The sequence below is a fragment of the Vidua macroura genome, chromosome 4, assembly GCF_024509145.1.
Source record: "Vidua macroura isolate BioBank_ID:100142 chromosome 4, ASM2450914v1, whole genome shotgun sequence".
In the NCBI taxonomy this organism is placed as follows: Eukaryota; Metazoa; Chordata; class Aves; order Passeriformes; family Viduidae; genus Vidua; species Vidua macroura.
Genome location: NC_071574.1, coordinates 12144465 through 12162252, shown reverse-complemented (window position 1 = coordinate 12162252; position 17788 = coordinate 12144465). Strand labels below are relative to the sequence as shown.

Here is a 17788-nt window from a genome sequence, read left to right as displayed (position 1 = left end):
AAGCCTGCCCTCACAACCCTGTGTCACCTCTCTCCCTGTCAAGCCAGCTGCTAATGCCACCGGAGACTGCTGGCTACAGACCAGCTACTGTGGATATGCTGCCAGACAGTAGCAGAGTCAGGGAATTATGTTTTGGGAGGCCTGGGAACCTGGAGAGGAAGCCAAAAAGGTTTTCTGTCTGCTCTGTGCCTGGATAAGTCCTGTAATAAAGTCCGCAGAGTGAAGATCTACCTCCAAAACTGCCAGCCTGGCTCCTGCTCCCAAGAGACCTGCAAATGTGCTGAGGCTGCACTTAATCTCACTAGCTATGGCATTAAGGAAGATGATATTCAGCAGTAGCAGTCCCAGTGGAGACCCCAGGGTCTGACAGGGTCTGGCATAGTTGTATATGCTGCTGCTAGTGCTCTTTTACCTTTCCAGGTTGCAGCTTCCTTCTTCATTCCTTGCCAAAAAAAAAGGAGTTTCCCACTTTCAAAAGTTTCTGTCTTCCTGAAAATAATAAGCTTTCTCCTAAGAAGGCCACTGTATGGTTCCTGAGGGTCAGCCATGGACTACACAAAGGAGTGTCTTCACTGAAGCATATTTCTCTGTGCACGTGTAGCTCTTCAAGTAGCATCAAGCCCACTGTTTGCTTTTGCCAGATCAAACTTGCCCTGGCAGTCCCATGACCAGCCACAAGCCTCTGCAGCCCCCATGCTCTTTACCCTGGAAAGGACACCACTTTTCCAGTCCCACGGCCTGTCATGACTGCTTGGCAGGGCCAGGTACCTCCAGCTCATTTGCTCTTTGACCACGGGTCTGCAGAGGGCTCTCCCAGCCCCTTGGCTGCAAAGAAAGGCAATGAAGGCATCAGCACGGTCACTCCAGTGTAGCTCAGGTGCCAGCAACCTTTATTTGGCAAACGCTCCTTAGCTAAGGCAGCTCTTGCCCCTGCCACCCATTCCTGGCAGCTCTCCTGTTGGAAAAGATGAATGCTGCGACAACAGCCTCTGCAGGGCTGCTTGCAGCTTCTTGGCAGGGCTGGCAGTCGCTGGTCCTTCTCCTCAGCGTTCCAACAGACCCGTCTGCACACCCTTGCTGAAGGAAACAGAAGAAAGTCCCTCAGCTCTGTGGCTGGGCAGAAGGGCTCCCAGTGCCCCTAAGCCTGGCTCAGGCTGGTAGTCGCTGGCGGTGCTGCCGAGGCCATCCCGCTGCTCTAGAGGGCCTGTTGTGGGCCCTCGCTCCACCTCACTTACTCTTCCAGTACTTTCCTGGAGAGCTGAGACTCTGCCTGCCCCTCCAAGGTGCTCTGCCCCATCTCCTTCAGCTTCTCGGCGTAGGCCTTTCTCAAGAGGTGGGAAGGGCGATAGGGATCCTCAAACACATAGGGGCAGGAGGTCTGCAAAGGAAGATGAGGCTCCCCTAAAGCACTGCCACCAATAGCTGGGGCTCCTCTCAAAGCTTCAGCCAAAGTGCATGCCTTGCAAGGCCTGGCTCAGGGCTCACGAGGCAGAGAGGGCACAAAGCAAACAGCCCGTGCCACAGCCGGCTGCACGCTCCAGTGTGGAGCCTCAGGGCCAATTCGTCCCGCAGGGTAGCAGGCAGGCAGAAGACCCCTGTCCGGCCCCCAGCCACGGCACCACTGCTGTGCTAGGACACTTTCCCTGCTCCCCTGCCACCGAGCAGAAAGGCAAAATGTCTTTTTCCTGAGGGCTGTGCAGGGCATGCCATACCTGTCCTCGCTCAGCGATCGCTCGGTTGCCAAAGTATTTGCGATACACTTCTGCTTCCACCTCATGGCGCTTGGATGCCAGCAGCAGCTGGAGCTCTCTTTCTTCCTTCTCAGTGTAGAGGGGGTGCATCCTCTGAAGGCCATGCCACACATGCAGCGTTAGCCACCTTGAGCTTGGCCAGGGCAGGAGGGCTGGGACCATGTGCAGCTCTTGCTGCCTCTCCTGCCCTGGCCCAGAGCCCAAACCGTGACACAGGACCGGCAAAACCCTAGGATATACCTACCGCTTTTGAGGGTCGGGAAGTACTTGCAGAGACCTTCAACCCCTCCTGAACTGGAGATGTGGGGTGCTTCAGCATTGTCTGGGTCTTCTCCTGGATTACGGGCAGGTACCTATAAAGGACAGCCAGCAGTCTGAGCTTGTGGGAGCCAAGTGTGAGCTTGTATCTGTGGGATTGCAGCCTGTCCTCTGGCACCACTCAGCAGTTCAGTAGAAGGACCATGTGTCCAGCAGGACAGTGTCTCCAGGGTTGTTTGGCATCAGCACATGCACTCCAGACAAAGGAATCATCACCCATCATCACAAGTGATAACTAGGATGTGCCCTCAGCCACACCACTCCTCTACAAGGCTCACCCATCGTGGCCAACTTCCTTGTCTCTAGCGTGATCCATGTCCATTGACTGCTGACTGGCCTGAGAAACCCTCCGCCGAGCCAGGAACACTGGATCCAGCACACTTACTGCAAACAGGAGGCAAGAGAAGAGCACACAATCTTTGAGATCATGTGGGACAGCATGCATGGCAGAGCTGCATAGTCACACTATACAAGGCTTGCTGACAATCCTTGCCACTCCTAGGAGGCACAGTTCCAGGCAGGCCCTGTTCTTTTGTCCACACTGTATTTGCTCCAGAGCTGAATTCCCACCAAGCCACCCACTGCCCCTGGGCATGGTTTTTCTCATCTCCCTCTTATACCTTGCCAGCAGAAGGGACCCACAAGTGGGAAGACCTGGGAGGTACTGCGGAATCCCAGGGGCCTGCTGGGGAAATTGGGTTGTAGGGGCTCCTCACAGCTCAAAGCCTCTTCCAGAAAAGGTTCCCCCACAGTGACCTCAGACCACACACGGTCCCTGCCAGCACTCAGCTGGGACATACCTCTGCGACAACCCCCACCCCAAGGCGCCGACTCTCTTCTGGGCTTCAGGGAAACCAGCGGGGCCAATGGCTGGTGCGGGGTCTCGGCTACAAAACTGGAAACAAGAAGGCACCAGCTGGGCAAAGCTAGGGCAGCAGGCTTTCTTGGAGGCTGACACACATTTTGTGGGGCACTGCCTAGTCCTTGGAGGACAGATTGCACATTATGTCCTTGCTACCTGCACAGACCCTCTTGCCTCTCTTGGGGCACACTGAAAGCAGAATGGCCACTTCATCTGCAACCTCCAAAGCCAGGGAGGAGTGAGCAGTGGAGAGGGAAGCTCTCCTGTGAAATGGCTGCCCTTGCCCAAGTTTGGCTGGAAAGGAGCCTCGGCAGGAGGGTACCCCCAAAATAGTGTCTGAGCAGGGGCTTGATGAGCTGAGGGTTGTAGCAGCCATCCTGCTCACCTTGGCAGCATGACAACCTCATCTTGACTGACCCGACTAAAATTGTTTTGGCCCGGAAAGGCAACAATGGTCATCATGTTGGGGTCCTGGAAGGGAACAGCAGTACATCAGCAGAAATCCAGAACATGTACTGGTTGCTCAGAATGGCAGCAAACAACCTGGGTGCTCAAAGACACAAAAGCTGCTTCTCAGAAAACCTCACACGCTTTCTCCCTTGATGTCATTGGCCCCTCCCTCAAAAGGGCTGAGGCACTCCTGAGACTTGGACTAGCTCATTGGGAGTGTGCCTAGGCTGGGTGGCAAGGCAGGTGACAGCAGCCCAGACAAGGCAGCTGGAACGTTTTGACAGTGCATTGCCACAAAGCCGTGAGGAGGAATCCCACAGAAATGACAAGCTCACCTCGAGAAGGGCTTTCAGCATGTTTCCTGTTGTATCCATCTCCAGCAGGCAGCTATCGAAGAAGGTCATGCTGACCACTTTTGTTCGCACAGCAAGGATACCGATGCCCCTGAATGTGAATTCCACCTCTTTGTTGTCTCGGAGGGCCCCAGCAAAGCAAAGCAGGGTCTCCTGTACACACTGCTCCACAATTTCCTGGCGAAAGTGAGTGTTTGCAGCGATCTCTTCAAAGTCTGGCTGAACAACAGGTGTCTCATCTAGCGAACAAGCACAAAGTAACGGCATCTCTCTCACCACCAGTTCAGCCAACTGAGAAACTAGAGGTCATCAGCACCCAGCTCTCAGGCAACACTGCCAGACAGTGCCCCCCCTTTCAGCATCATCCGCATCTCCAGAATGGACACAGTGGACAGGAGGAAAGGCCAAGCAAAGCTCTGCCTCCTGCTGTGAACAACCAGATGGAGCACGCAGGAGCTGAGCAGATGAGGCTGGCTCCTCAGGGAGGAGCAGGGTGCTGGGCTATCACATCTGTGCCCACACTCAGTACTTTGCAGGTTGGAAGAGTCTTTGTTTGCTATGTTAGAGGTGTTGGCACTGAGCCAAAATGCAAGGTCTGTGTAAGGAAAGGATCCCATCTTCTCACCAGGAATTTTGGTCTCATCACTCTCAAGGTTGTAAAACATCTTCAGAGTCTTGCTCAGAATGAACATAGGTCTCTCAACAGGCAAAACTTTGCCCTCTGCCACACTGGCGTGTGATGGGACAACAGCAAAACTCCCAACTCCAATCTCCACTGCCTGAAAACACAAGCAAGAGCAAGTGTTGGCAGGGCTGCCCAAAGGTAAGGAGGCTGCCAGATGACTTGCATGGCCCTGAGGATGGCACTTTGAGCCTTGCTCCGGAGCCCCAGAGGGGCAGGATGAGGCACATGCAGGAGGCAAGACTCACCTTCTTCTTCAAGAGCTGTCTGTAGATGTGCCGAGACATTCCAGACCAGACTTTGCAGATTTCTGGAAAGCAAATGAAAGCCATACCATGCTCTGAAGTCAGCATAGGCCACCATCCCCCATGCTCCTACCCATGCAGGTGACAGTGGAGTGCTCTCAAGCTCTCCCTTGCTGTGAATAAGCATTCTCACTGACTGGAGCTGCCCAGCTGTGTTCTTGACTGCCCCCAGGCTCAAAGCCTGCCCTATGTCCAAAACAGGCCTGGAGAGGAAAGGGAGGCTGAATTTGCAAAGGTGATTTCCACTTTTAGACACTGCCCGTGCCTGGAGGTCTGGACTAGTGTAGATGGATATAATGTGTATGTCTAAATACATACATATTATGTACTTATATAATACATATTATTTATTTACATAATAAATAAATAAATAGCCGGATGGCTGTGGAGCTAACCAAGGTTTGTTGGTATCAACACTGTGCGAAAGGACAAAAAGGGGGCTGGAGGAAGGGGGCCATGTGGAAGCAGAGCATCACTTTTCTGGGACAAACATCCTTGTTCTAGATCCTGGAGATAAGCACAACACAGTACAGCACAAGAACAGGAAAGAGGTCAAGAAATGGGCATGGATTATAGGGGGAATAAAGACCACCAAGATCACCCAAAGTCCTCTGACCCATTTCCCAAAAAGTGTGAAAGAACAGACTGCAAATGTTCTTTCAACTAATTTGTGTAGAAAGCAAGAAACCTATCTATAAAAAGATACCCCTACCAAGCCTGGTCAGAGCCTCCAGGACCCTGGACTTATATCCATGTGCTTATATAGCAGTAAGTCAGGGACTAACATAGAGATTTCCATGCCAACTGTGTAATTTTTTAAATACAACTTGGTGAGCTTTTGTGGATCCTCTGATTTTTGTTGTTCCCTGCTGTTGTCTGATATTATAAGAGAAAAACCTATGCAACACTGTTAAAATAGCTAAATAAAAAGCAGGCCTTTATTTGGAGGCTTCCAGGTGTCCCAGTGGTCACAGACACATCTGGCATCAGATTTCTACCATTTTATAAGTTTAGCAAATCATCATATCTAACAAACTTTGTCCAATTAGAAGAGCAGTTGGTTATCTAATTTTTCCTTGGACACTGCCTCATCGGAGTTGGTCCAGGGCTTCTTTGCTCCACTCCTTGTTGTGTCTTCTCGGATTCTGATTGGAAAACAAAATGTACTTCTAGGTTCTCTTCTTGAAAATAAGACTAAACAGCATTTCAGGAATCTGTTATGTGGTTAATTTATTACTCTAAAATCTAAGAGAAAGGGAGCTATATAGCTGTGTAATAGTAATCTATAGACCTACCTATATATGAAAAATATATAAAAGGCAAGTGATCTTTAGACGTCACTTCTACTACACACATCTATGAATCTTAGGTGTTGCCTTCTCCTTAAGGGTGGGACATCACAGCTACCAAAGGCACCTTTGAGCTCCAAGGCACAACAAAGCAGGGCTCTCCTTGCAGCAGTCTGCATCCTCCAGAAGAGTCCCACCTATGGCCCCAGCCTCAGGCTTTCCACAGCTTGTCTCCATGTGATGCTGGCACTGACAGTGCTCCTGCAAGTGACCCCTGGGGCCTTACCTATGGTGCTGAGCTCCTTGAGAATTGGGAGCTCCTCTGGCTCCACAGCGTTATAGAGCAGGTACTTCTGCATCTTTGCCCTGCTGCACTGCAACAGTTGGGGAAGAGCTGCTTTTCCTTCAACAAAACCCCTCTGCTCCTCTTCTTCTCCTCAACACTTCTCAAGCAGTGTCTCCTATGCTCTGCTACAGCCTCCTTTCACCTCCTGGCAGCAAGACAGCACCTGCACGGCAGAATGCTGGTGACAGCAGTCCTGGTGTCACCCAGGCTTCTCCAGAGATAGTGCTCCAGGGACTCTGTATGGAGCAGGAGCTGTCGCTGTGGGTGTGCCGCTGTGACATCATGCCATGGGACACAGGCCTGCATGGAACCTGCCACCACACAGCCTCACCCACATTTAGCTTCAGCATTAGCAGGGCAGCCCCACTGGGCACCCTGGGCTGCTGCACTGATGGTCCTGCCTGTACATCTCAACTCATCCTCCCTGGCTGGCTACACAGAAGGTGCTGAAATTAGTGCTGAAAGGCTTTGAGCATGCAGAATAGGGTTGGAGAGGTCCACCACAGGTCACAAGAGAAATTAACCCTGCTCAAAGGACAACATTCATCCCCTCCTATTCTCTAGGGCCACTGGAAGGTACCTCTTTCACTACACCAGGATCCACAAAGGACTGCAACTGCACATAGGCTGTGGCAAAGATACTGTGGGCCTTGCTGCTGCATCCTCCAATGCACAGTCACTCTCCTGAAGACTCCCTTGGCCATGACTATTGGCTTCCCAAGCTTCCCACTGAATTTGCAGAGTTTCTTTGCACCTGGCTACATGCACCCCAATTAACCATTGCAGACAGGGAATGATAACCATCTACAGGTGGTGTAAGAAATCACCTTCTCTGAGACAGGAATTTTGTTTGGCCATCAGATTGTCATTTTCTGCTACTCACTCTAGTGACATTATCCCAATTCACTGTTCAGGTAAACAAGGCACAAGTGAAACCCTGGTGGGTAATTTTCACCTAGCCATAAGGCAGGCCCAAGAACATTTGTCCCCACATTGCTTCCCATGTGAAAGCTGAGTGCCAGGCTTCTTCATGGCTCAAGTGATTGCCCACCCACTGATTCTGCTCCAACACTGGCCAGACACAAAAATAAATGAAAACCCATGTATGGGCATGTATAACTCAGCCACTGAGTATGGTGTACCAGGTCTGAAGGAACATGGAGATTGTGGCTGTTTTTATCAGGTAGAATGTAAATAACTACCATGAGCTGATGGCCGCTCCAGAATTATTCCTTTTAATATAGGCAAACCAACCTTAACTTCTGGTTCTTTATTTTTAAACTTTGACCAGCTCCTTTATTTAATGATACATGATTTTAAAATACTGTTCATGAAAACTTCTCAAGTTTCCATAATACCTTGAGGGTGCCTTCTCAATAACATTTCTTAAACTTGGCATAAAGGTGTGATTTATGGCTTTATTTCACAACTACTCATTGGACAGATTTTGAATTTACCTAGACAATCTCTGTGAGTAAATGTTATTCATGTACATTAGTGGTTTCCAAGTCAGGCAATTAACTTACAAATATTTGCAGGCTCCTTCATTTTTTTTCACAACATCATCAGGCACAGTATTAATATACAGTACTGATATAGTATACGCTAATAAAATTTCCATTGCCTTCTGGGGTTAATAATGAACACAGCAGGGACAAAATCAGTATCACTGTATTAACTATCATTAAATAAGGTATCTAAGCATCAGCATCATAGCAAGTAAAAAATTTGGTGTATATAAAAAAATTTGTATTTGTCTATTTAGGTCATTCAAATTCTAACTTTAACATTAAGCCTTGGATTTTGAAATTAGCAACGTGCAAACACATTGTGCATGATCAATTAAACTGAACTCCACTATTTCACATAACTGCAGGAACTATGAAACCCAGAACTAAACCTCATTTCAGTCAGTTTCAAATAGGTATTTTAGATTTTTTTGCCTTAATGAAAATAGTTGTCTGGATCAATTGACTTTAAATATGAAATTCTCTTAAGAATTTGATCCCACAGCATATATCTATATATCAAAATACTTAGAGTCATCAAACCTGAGGCATGTATTATGTCTGGTCTAGCACCTGGAAGTCTGTGGTAGAGGATTCAAGGCCTATTCCCCACTGGCTAACCTAGGGCACTTGATTTAAGCATTTTTGTGGACAAGTGGGTTCCATATAACCTGTCAAGCCAGCAAAGAGAGGAGGACACAAACCACGTAAGTCTGAAGTCACCTCTGGACACAATAAAATGATGGCACAAACACATTTGGAAAGCTGGAAGGAAAAAGAAAATGCCTTAGAAGGACATCAGTAAAACAGAAGGGGAGAAACAAGGGATGGCAGATCCCCACATACTCAGAGCAGGGAACTCACCTGAGCACACCCATAATCCCATCTAAATTATGCTGGGGAAAAGGAAAAAGGGCATTATTAATGCTTCTTGCAGTCTTCTCCCACTATGGACTCTGGATATAAATAGAAGCATGAGTCCATAGGTTGGACAGGGTAAACACAGCCAAAACTTAGATGATGCCTATGCATGGTTTTTCCTGCATCCTTTTCTGTTAGAAGATTGATGATGGGAGGAGAGGCTCCATGTGAGCACTGATTAACCTCAAAATGCACAAGTCTGCATGGTTCTTGTCTGAGAAATTTTATTTATAGATGACCTCTACTTGGGAAGACCCACTACCTGCTCATACTGCTGCAACAGACTACATCCACTCTGGTTCTAAGAGTAATCCTGCTGTTCCCAATGTGAACCACACACCAACACCATCATTAATATTAGTTGGCTTTATTAGCAGTTTGAGCTAATAAGTCTATGGGCTTAGAAAGCATGGCCTCCTAAGGCAGGCCTCTTCAGTAAAAACAGAGGTGAGACAGCAGAGAAATACAGTGAGACTTTGTTAGCAGCTTCATCATATGTGTGTTATATAGATTGGAAGTACAGGTGAAATACACAGAGCAATAAAATAAAACTTCCAAGGACTAAATCTAACCATCCTGTATGCTTAACATATTTTAACATACATAATTAAAATGAAATAGTTTCATAAGCATCACAATTTATCTTCTCACACAAATGAGAACAAAATTAGTTTTAAATGTGTCAGAAGCAAATTTTTTCCTCCTTCAGACTGAAAGAGGGCTGGGGACTTTTGAACAAAGGCACTTACAGTGAATACCTGCAAGCATCTGTAAGCACTTGCATTTCTCATTTCCATCTTTATTTTTCTCCTTCTTCCTCAAAGCAATTAAAATAATCCTTTTGCTGGAAGGCCTGTGGGGAATAGTCAGAGGGAGTTCTGAGAGACGACGAGGTCCAGAGGTGAACTAGTTTCCCCTGGGTCCTTGGTCAGCATCTTCATGGTACTCCTGGTGGTGCTGTGCTTCTGGTAAAACTTTTTTGGTTTCAGCAAGTACTGCTGGCACATAGTAATGCTGTTTCCATTGCTCAGCAATGGAAGCAAGTGACAGAGCGAGAGGACACAGTCTTAAGCTGCGCCAAGGGAAATATAAGTTGGATATTAGGAAAAAGTTTTTTACAGAAAGAGTGATAAAGTACTGGAATGGTCTGCCCGGGGATGTGGTGGAGTCACCATCCCTGGATGTGTTTAAAAAGAGACTGGATGTGGCACTCAGTGCCGTGGTTTAGTTGTGGTGGTTTTAGGGCATGGGTTAGACTCGATGATCTTGAAGCTCTCTTCCAACCTTGTGATTCTGTGATTCTGTGTGTGAATCCAGGTTTGTGCCTCTGTCCAAGGGCTGACTCACTCCGCTCACTTTCACCTTGACTGACCTAGCCCCATTTCGTCTGGAAGAGTCAAGCTGCACTTTAGGTAAGTGCAGCTAAATTGGGGAGAGGATAACTCTATTTCTGCATGTTCACTCAATTAATCTGTTCCTGGACTGTCAGTGATAATAATTCTCCAAGAATTACCGATTAAGTCATACACTTAAAATTATTTTCTAAAGCCTCCTATTGTCATCTGAGAACTTTGATGTTGACTTTTGCTATTACAGATCATTACTGTTCAGCATCATCACATCCAAAATATGGATTTTGGTTTTGCTTGTTCATTCACAGGACTATAAATGTAGCAAAGGAATTACTACTTCATATTCTACTTCTTATTTGCTAGAACTTCCTTTACCTAATTTTCCCTCTGAAACTTTTGCAAACTTCTGTTTCTTTATTCTTTCATGGTATTTTCTGCAATTTTTTCCCATCTTCATCATTACTACTGAAACTATTAATTGTCTTTCCCTTTCCATTTTGTAAAAAACCTGAAATTCCCTCTCCCCATCTCCCAAACTGTTTAAGGGCTTTCACTTCTGGTTTGTATCAGATGGGCTAAAGCTCTAATGTTTTGTTTTGCTAAATCCTAATTAAATTTCTGGCCCACATACAAATGATGCATATTACCTCTGTGGCAGCTTTTTCTTTTGAGTAATCTAGACATACTCATTTTCCTATATATTTTGTACTAAAGGAAATTGTCTTTAGAGATGAGAAACTTTGCTCTTCAAACAATTAATCAGTGAATATCACGCAGAGATGTAATCTGCTTTCATACAGCCCTCCCAGCATCAATCCCAGATGAGGAATTTTCTGATGTGTACCAATCAGAAGACTATTTAAGACCATTTGACCAAGATAGGACATAAATATTCAGATTAAAAAATAAATAAATGAATAGACAAAATAAAACAAAACAAAATAAAACAAACAAAAACCAAAACAAGAAACAAAAACAAAAACAAAAAACCAAGGGGAAAACTAATGCTGATGTAAAGCCAGCTAGTTAAACTGTATTCTTGCTATACAGCCACCATAGGCCAATCCCTGCAGTTTCCAGATGTTTATTACAGGATATGCCTGGACAAATCTTCTTTCATAAAAGCTCTTTGACACAAAGACATTAAACTTTAAGTACCTTAACACAATAGTGAACCTTTAAAAAGGGATTTACTTTAACTTTTTATATACAAAAACAGCTGGAAAGGGAACAGAATGACAATGAAGTAAAACAGTACTTACAGACAACCACTTAGTAAATCTCCACCTTCTTCTCCTTTAGGCACAAAAGAGAATTCCATCAGCACCATTTATACAATAGTCCTGTTAAGCTTAACATTTTCTAAAAGATTAAGGGCCTGATCAAAAGAACACTGAAATCACTGGAAATCTTGCTATTTTACTTGAACAGCTTTGGATCTGGTCCATACTGACTCCATAAGAGTAACTGCTTATAAGAACTCAGATTAAATCTGGAGGAAAATAACTCTGGCTATAACCTCCATAAAAATACAATAAAAAGTAACACATGCTTGCTTTCTATTTACTTTATTTCCCATATATTTTAAAAAAGGACATTTTCAGCATTTTGCTCCACAATACAATCAAATTAATTTGGTCTGAGGAAGTGAAATGAAGATAAAACAAGGCATAGAAGTTGTTTCCAATTCTGAGATTTATAATTATTCACAGTGAAAATAACTATTATTTTATCCCTCAGTTTCACACTGAAACAAAAATTATTTGCCAAAAATTGGGGTGAGAATGGGACACACTTTTTCTTTCCAGAAAATGCTCTCTGTGTTGCCAGTTCCAGAGTCCTGGTTCTGCATTTTGTCCATGTTCCAGTTACCTACAGGCTTTTCATCATCATTTCACATGTTCACAAAATGCAAGATCAGACTTCTGTAACTGAGAGTTTTACTCCCACTTGTACACGTGTGTGTGTGTGTGTTCATGTACCTATACTGTAGAAGAAGGCTAAAAAATGAATATAGCATCAAACATTAAAGCCAAGAAACATGATTCCAGAACATTTTAACTACAATGGATACTGTTTAGATACTGATCATTCCTAATTTCAGGCAAGGCTTCTATTGTTTCGCTGTGAGTGACAGAGAAAATACATTTTTTGTCCCTGTTTTTCATTTTTTCATGAGAAAAATGAAAAACAAAACCCAAAAAGTCATGATCAAAGAACGGTTGTCAACTGGCTGACAAACACACACAGATTTGTAGGACAAATGAAGCCATGGCTACAAGCAGGAGCTCATCATCCCCCCCCCAAAAAAAACAACAACAAAACAAAAAAAAACTATGTCAAAAACTCCAGTGATTTAAGTGAGACTAGAACCGATGCCAAAGTCTCAATGCTTTTATAGCCAAAAAGGTTAAACCACTTCGTAAATTTTTTTTACCACCCTCACAGACTGAAAGTTATTATTGCTTAATGCCACACTTGGCAACCAAATGGTACAAAGAAAACCTCTATTCTAACTTCACAAGTATTTCAATAAATTTATGCTAGGCTTTTTAGATGGCTAAGATATAATTAGCATCTTCTATACATGGATAGATAGATCATAGACATGCTATCTCAGCACCCAGCAATAACAAACTGGACAAGCTGCATCAGGTTCCAGATTATCAGACAGTCACAGTCTTAGCAGATTAGACAAATTAAGCAATATGGAACATCTACTGACTTCTTCCACCTCAAGACAGATGGCAGCTACAATCCAGTATACAGGGAATGAGCAGTGCAACTGCCACTACAAAAATGATTTCTCTTTGTATTCTGAAGATATTTGAAGAAGCCAAATGTGTTTATATCAGGTTGCATTTTGGCATGGCCACAAAATTTTTGATGCAGCACTGGAAGCTCTAACACTGCATTTTTCATGCTGCCAAACCACACCAAGTTACTGCAAAAATCTCCCAAACTTCTGCTGTTAGGATGCCCAAAGCACACATTTCTGCTTCTATCCCATTTCAGTAGGGAGGCTTAAAGAGAAACCTTCTCAGAGTAGGCTCATGTGCAATAATAAAGTCCAATTCCTGTATGGAATATTTTTTCTTATGGACTTAATTCATTTTTTTTTTTCATAGGGGAGAAATATTATGCCCATTTTACACATATAATGACCGAGGCAGTTCTTCTAAGTCACCACCACTAGCAAAGCAAGAGCACAATCCTGTCTTTTAGCACTGGTACTACATCAAATGACAATTTCTGTCATTCCCTAAAAGCACATAAGCTCTGGAAGCCATTTTATTATATCAAACACCTCTAGAAATTTGCAGTATCACTTTATTACCCAGAAAGCTCATTTTGGCAGGAAAAAAAAATACAGTTATATGCATTTTTTTCCTAGCCACATTTTTTGTGATTTCTCAGATTAGAGTGCCAATCAAATATTATTCTCCTTCTTCCTGGCAAGACCACAAAACAAGGTGGTTATTTATTACCTGCTGAAAATTCTAAAAAGGGGCACTAAAAATTACAGTTTTATACATTGCAGTTCTGTAGATAAAATACTTCTGATGATGCTATAATTTTCTGAATTCTCGTCAAGGATTTTCATTTAATATTCTTCAATACTATCCTGTAAACCCATATAGCTACATTGTTAAATCAATGTATACAATTATTATTTGGATTTTCTATCTTGACTTGCAATAAGAACTGCATTTTCAAAGCTATTTATCAGCACCTTGGTCATGCCATAAAGGCTATTTCTTCCTTCCTAATTGTGCTTTTGTTCTTTTCTGTGCTAAGCAAAATACAGCAAAGGGTCAAATGTCTATATGCTTTCTTTCCAGCAAATTGAATGCTATAACCTCATTTCCTGCTCAGCTCCAGGTTCTTGGAAACTACACAGTGATGGAAAGTGGGGGACACAAGTGCTCCCCAGATCCCTACTGCCCAGCATTACAGCAGCAAGGGAGAGCTGCAGACAACTTCCTAATACATCCTTCCAGGAGAAGCTTTTCCAATTAAAGCCAGCAGTATAGCCCAACCAGTAAAAGCAGTGATTTCTTCCAAAATATTCCCACTCTGCTCTTGGCACTGCCTTTTACAGGAAGCAATGATCCTCTTTCACCAAGTTTCCCCCAATTACAGGGGAAAGCTAGCAAACTCTCAAATGCTTTTCAGAGCTAAGAAAATCTAAGCCTTCCGACAACGTTTCTGACATCTTCCCACTCTACCCTAAATCACATCTACATGGCTCATTCTTCTATTTAACACTTCCCACAACTTGAGTCCTTCCTGTCTTCACTTCCTTTTCCCTCCCTTTCCTGCAAATCTCATTACTTTCGTGCTTAGCTCACACAGTTTTCACAGCGCCCATGTGATATTTTTTCCCAACTGATCACTTCTTTAAGTCCGCTCTCAGCCTTCTGGAGACAGACACTCCCCTCCTGACTGCACAGCAGCGCAGATTACTTCACGACAGCACGCTGCAACTCTACTTTGAAGTGTAATAAGGAAAGCTCCTTTTTTGAGTGGACATTACACGGCTTGTTTGCAATCCAGCTGCTGCCACCCACAGCTGCTGGATTTGCCGGACCATTCCTTCTTAAGCAGCAGCTGCTGCAGCTCGCAGCTTTCCGTGAGCGCAAAAGGCTGCTCTTGGGGAAATGATGCTCTCTCTGCCCACGGCAGCCGTGCCTTGCACCGCTCCCTGGCAGCCGGGAGGAGCAGCCACGATCCAGCTCTGTGCTGAGCAGGGTGACCCTGCCAGTCATGGGGGTAACATTTTGCTGTCTCGAGTGGCTGAGTTGATCAGCCTCTCCCGACAGCTCAGAAGCGCATTGAAAATACTTTCGCTAGAGGGAGGATCGGGTTTGTGCTGGCCATTGCTCCCGCTGAACTTCGTTGCAGCTACATTCCCCTCTCTCCCCGCTTGCACATCTTGCAGAACTATCATTCCTCTCCAAGCTCGACATCAAGGTTTATGTAATTACATGTAAGCATATGCATATGATTGTATATGCTTGTGTTATTTCAAAAAGATTTGCATAGTAAAGCCTGCAAAATGAGAAAACGCCAGTATTAAAGGAAGCAGGTGTGATTCAGCAGCTTGTTGTGGGCATGTGAGGAGACAGTCACATGTGGCTGCAGACTTCTTCAGAGCATATTGTGCCAACCCTCTACTTCCTTTAAAATCATAATCACCTCCAGAGCTCTTCTCACCATGCCCAAGTTCTTCCCAAGTATTCCTTCGCTCATGACAAAATACATTTGACAACAGTGTTACAATTTTCTTAAAACCAAGGAGGGAGGCATGTGTTACACACGGGAACACACATGTTAAGCACAGGGCATTCAACATCCTTAGCTGCAGGATCTTTCCTTTCCCTCCTTCTGCACTGGATACTGTACCACAGGCCAAAGTGCTGCAGGTATGAACCAGCTCTGATTCAGCACCACTGATCGTGGTGTGCACTGATCAAACTACAGAAGATTTCTTGGGAAAGATCTTGTCCCAGAATACAGTGTCCCATGGGTACCTTTTGAGTGCCTCATTCCAATGCACAAAGTACAGGACTGACAGGCATCAAAGAAGGATCTTTTAGTAACAGATCACTGTGATTTACAGACTCACTAGAAGCAACAACATCAGGAACTTTGAAATCCAACATTTCCCAAGTCTGCTTATGCAACTTGCATACTTTGCTAATCATGTTTCTAAAGTTTTGCTGAGTGAGGTGTATTGTCCCTGTGCCCTGTAGCTGTGAGATCCTGCTGATCAGAGCAACCTTGCAGCTCCTTGAGGCAGCAGCAACCAGGCTGGCTCAGCCTCTGGAGATCCTACTGCTGCACAGACTTCTGGTGAGGGAGACAATCTTCTGGTTTGATTTCTAATTGAAAAACTGTAATTGTAGCAACACCAGGCCCCAACTTGCATAATGAATAGAGTGTGGACCACTGAAATCTATAGCACAGACTACTCCTACTTCACCTAATTAAGTAACAGCTCACAGTTAGGAGCTTTTCCATATGCATATGTAAAGCCTGATAATAAAAAGGGAAAGGAAACTAACTTTTGTTGTTGTTAGGCTGCAAGAACTTAGGAAGCTGCTGAAAAGTCTGGTAGGGTATTTAGCTTTGTGGTTATAGACTGGTTGTTTTTGCTTTTAAGTCTAAATGTGGGTGTTTTTTTTGTTTTTTTTTTTTTTTTTTTTTTTTTGTTTGTTTGGGTTTTGTTTGTTTTTGTTTTATTTTTAAATTTTTCTCTCTTACCATTTGTTTTGCTGCAGTTATATTTTTATAGCTATTTCCCTAACCTTTAGTAATTGTGATCACCTTTTTCTGCTATTCTACGTTGTTCTATAAAGATGCTTTTCCTTTTCCACTTTCTCCTGCTTCCTTAACACCATTGAGAGTAGCAAATGTATGGATAAGTGTTCACATGCTTCAGATCTACATCCAGCTCTGCAGAACCCTGGAAATAATTATTCTGAGAAAAACTCTGTTCATCCTCCACAGGAATTGTGTGGAACATATGAACTTGCCCAGTTTCTGGCACACAGTCCAGCCACTAAGCAGTTATGAGAGGAGGTGTCTAGCACAGATTTTTCAAAGACCAACTTATAAATTTCTGAGAGTGTGGAAGTGTTTCAAGGAACAGCTTCTGGGGAAGAAGTTTTGAGGCCTTACCCCTTTGGTGTCTCTTCCTGAGAATGGCAACAAATACTCCTGAGACCTCTATCTGCTAAAGTCACTATTCCAAAATGTGGAGGTGGTAAGATTTTGAATTGAGTATTGCATTTTTTTTAGCATAGACAAAAAAAAAAAAAAAAAAAAAAAAAAAAAAAAAAAAAAAAAGTGATCATTGCCTCATAAGTGACTAACCTGCTTTTGAAGTGGAACTTCCTCAATACTGAAATTGAGGTGGACAAGACCTACGGAAAAGTTTTCCCTAGACAGATGCAATTTTAGGAGAAAAAGCAAGCACCTGAGCATATGATCTTACCAAGGGAAGACTCAAAAAATACAGTCTTGAATATTGGTAGTGTAAGTAGCTCCACCTAGAATAGGTACAAAAATACAGATGTGCATACTCTTCCTAAGTGACTACATAATTATAACATCACTTTTGTCATCTTGTTCCTTTTCCTTTCTAGTTGGTGCTATTGTTATCTGCTGCAGAGTTGGCAAGATGACTCAGATGATAGAATTATGCTGGAAATTATATATACATGGAACACTGAGGCCCAAGAATGCAAATTCTTCTGGGCAAACAATCTAGAGTTTAGGGCTTTTTTGTATTTATTCTGTCAAGCACTAGAGTGTTATGTCTAAGAATAGAAGTTTTGTATTTGAACTACTGCTTTTGAGCTGAACCTCAAAACAAATTGTGCTTTAGTTCAAGGTTTGAACTTGCTGCTGAAAAGAAAATCAACAGTGCAATTTTCTTTATCATGAACAACTACATCTACCTATGCCTTTGAGTGTATTATAAGAAGCTTAACAGAGTCTCAAACAACTGGAGTTTTCCACTGTAGTTTTTGTCCTCATTTGTTCTGGTAATCATTCAAGCTTAGCAACATTGGTTGAATTCAGATACAGGTCAACTGTATTTTGATGAAGTTCAAGGAAATGGGTGCAGCTGATTGAGCAATAC

General features: G+C 44.0%; 1 protein-coding gene and 1 long non-coding RNA gene across 3 annotated transcripts; one reads left to right on the top strand and one right to left on the bottom strand.

The window, feature by feature from the left end:
- Positions 1-873: 873 nt before the first annotated feature.
- On the bottom strand, positions 874-6613 carry LOC128806328 (uncharacterized). Its single transcript, XM_053975783.1, has 11 exons — positions 6297-6613; positions 4665-4726; positions 4360-4513; positions 3717-3973; positions 3317-3402; positions 2870-2964; positions 2348-2453; positions 1996-2104; positions 1713-1844; positions 1236-1378; positions 874-1077 (listed from the first exon to the last, which is right to left on the bottom strand). The coding sequence occupies exons 1-11, from the start codon at positions 6367-6369 to the stop codon at positions 1044-1046; spliced, it is 1251 nt and encodes a 416-aa protein (XP_053831758.1). The 5' UTR covers positions 6370-6613; the 3' UTR covers positions 874-1043.
- Positions 6614-6704: 91 nt separating this feature from the next.
- LOC128806320 (uncharacterized) lies at positions 6705-14185 on the top strand. 2 transcript variants are annotated; one of them, XR_008436783.1, is made up of 3 exons: positions 6705-6799; positions 10103-10197; positions 14014-14185. It is a non-coding gene; the product is annotated as an uncharacterized LOC128806320 (long non-coding RNA). The 2 variants fall into 2 exon arrangements; XR_008436784.1 differs by lacking the exon at positions 6705-6799 and adding an exon at positions 9492-9555.
- Positions 14186-17788: the final 3603 nt, after the last annotated feature.

Excerpts from the sequence above, each read along its gene's own strand:
- LOC128806328 (XM_053975783.1), bottom strand. The coding sequence starts at position 6,369 with ATGCAGAAGTACCTGCTCTATAACGCTGTGGAGCCAGAGGAGCTCCCA. Across the intron at positions 4,514-4,664 it reads GACAGCTCTTGAAGAAGAAG|GCAGTGGAGATTGGAGTTGG; the intron begins GTGAGTCTTGCC and ends TTGTGTTTTCAG. Across the intron at positions 2,454-2,869 it reads GGGTGGGGGTTGTCGCAGAG|TAAGTGTGCTGGATCCAGTG; the intron begins GTATGTCCCAGC and ends TCCTGTTTGCAG.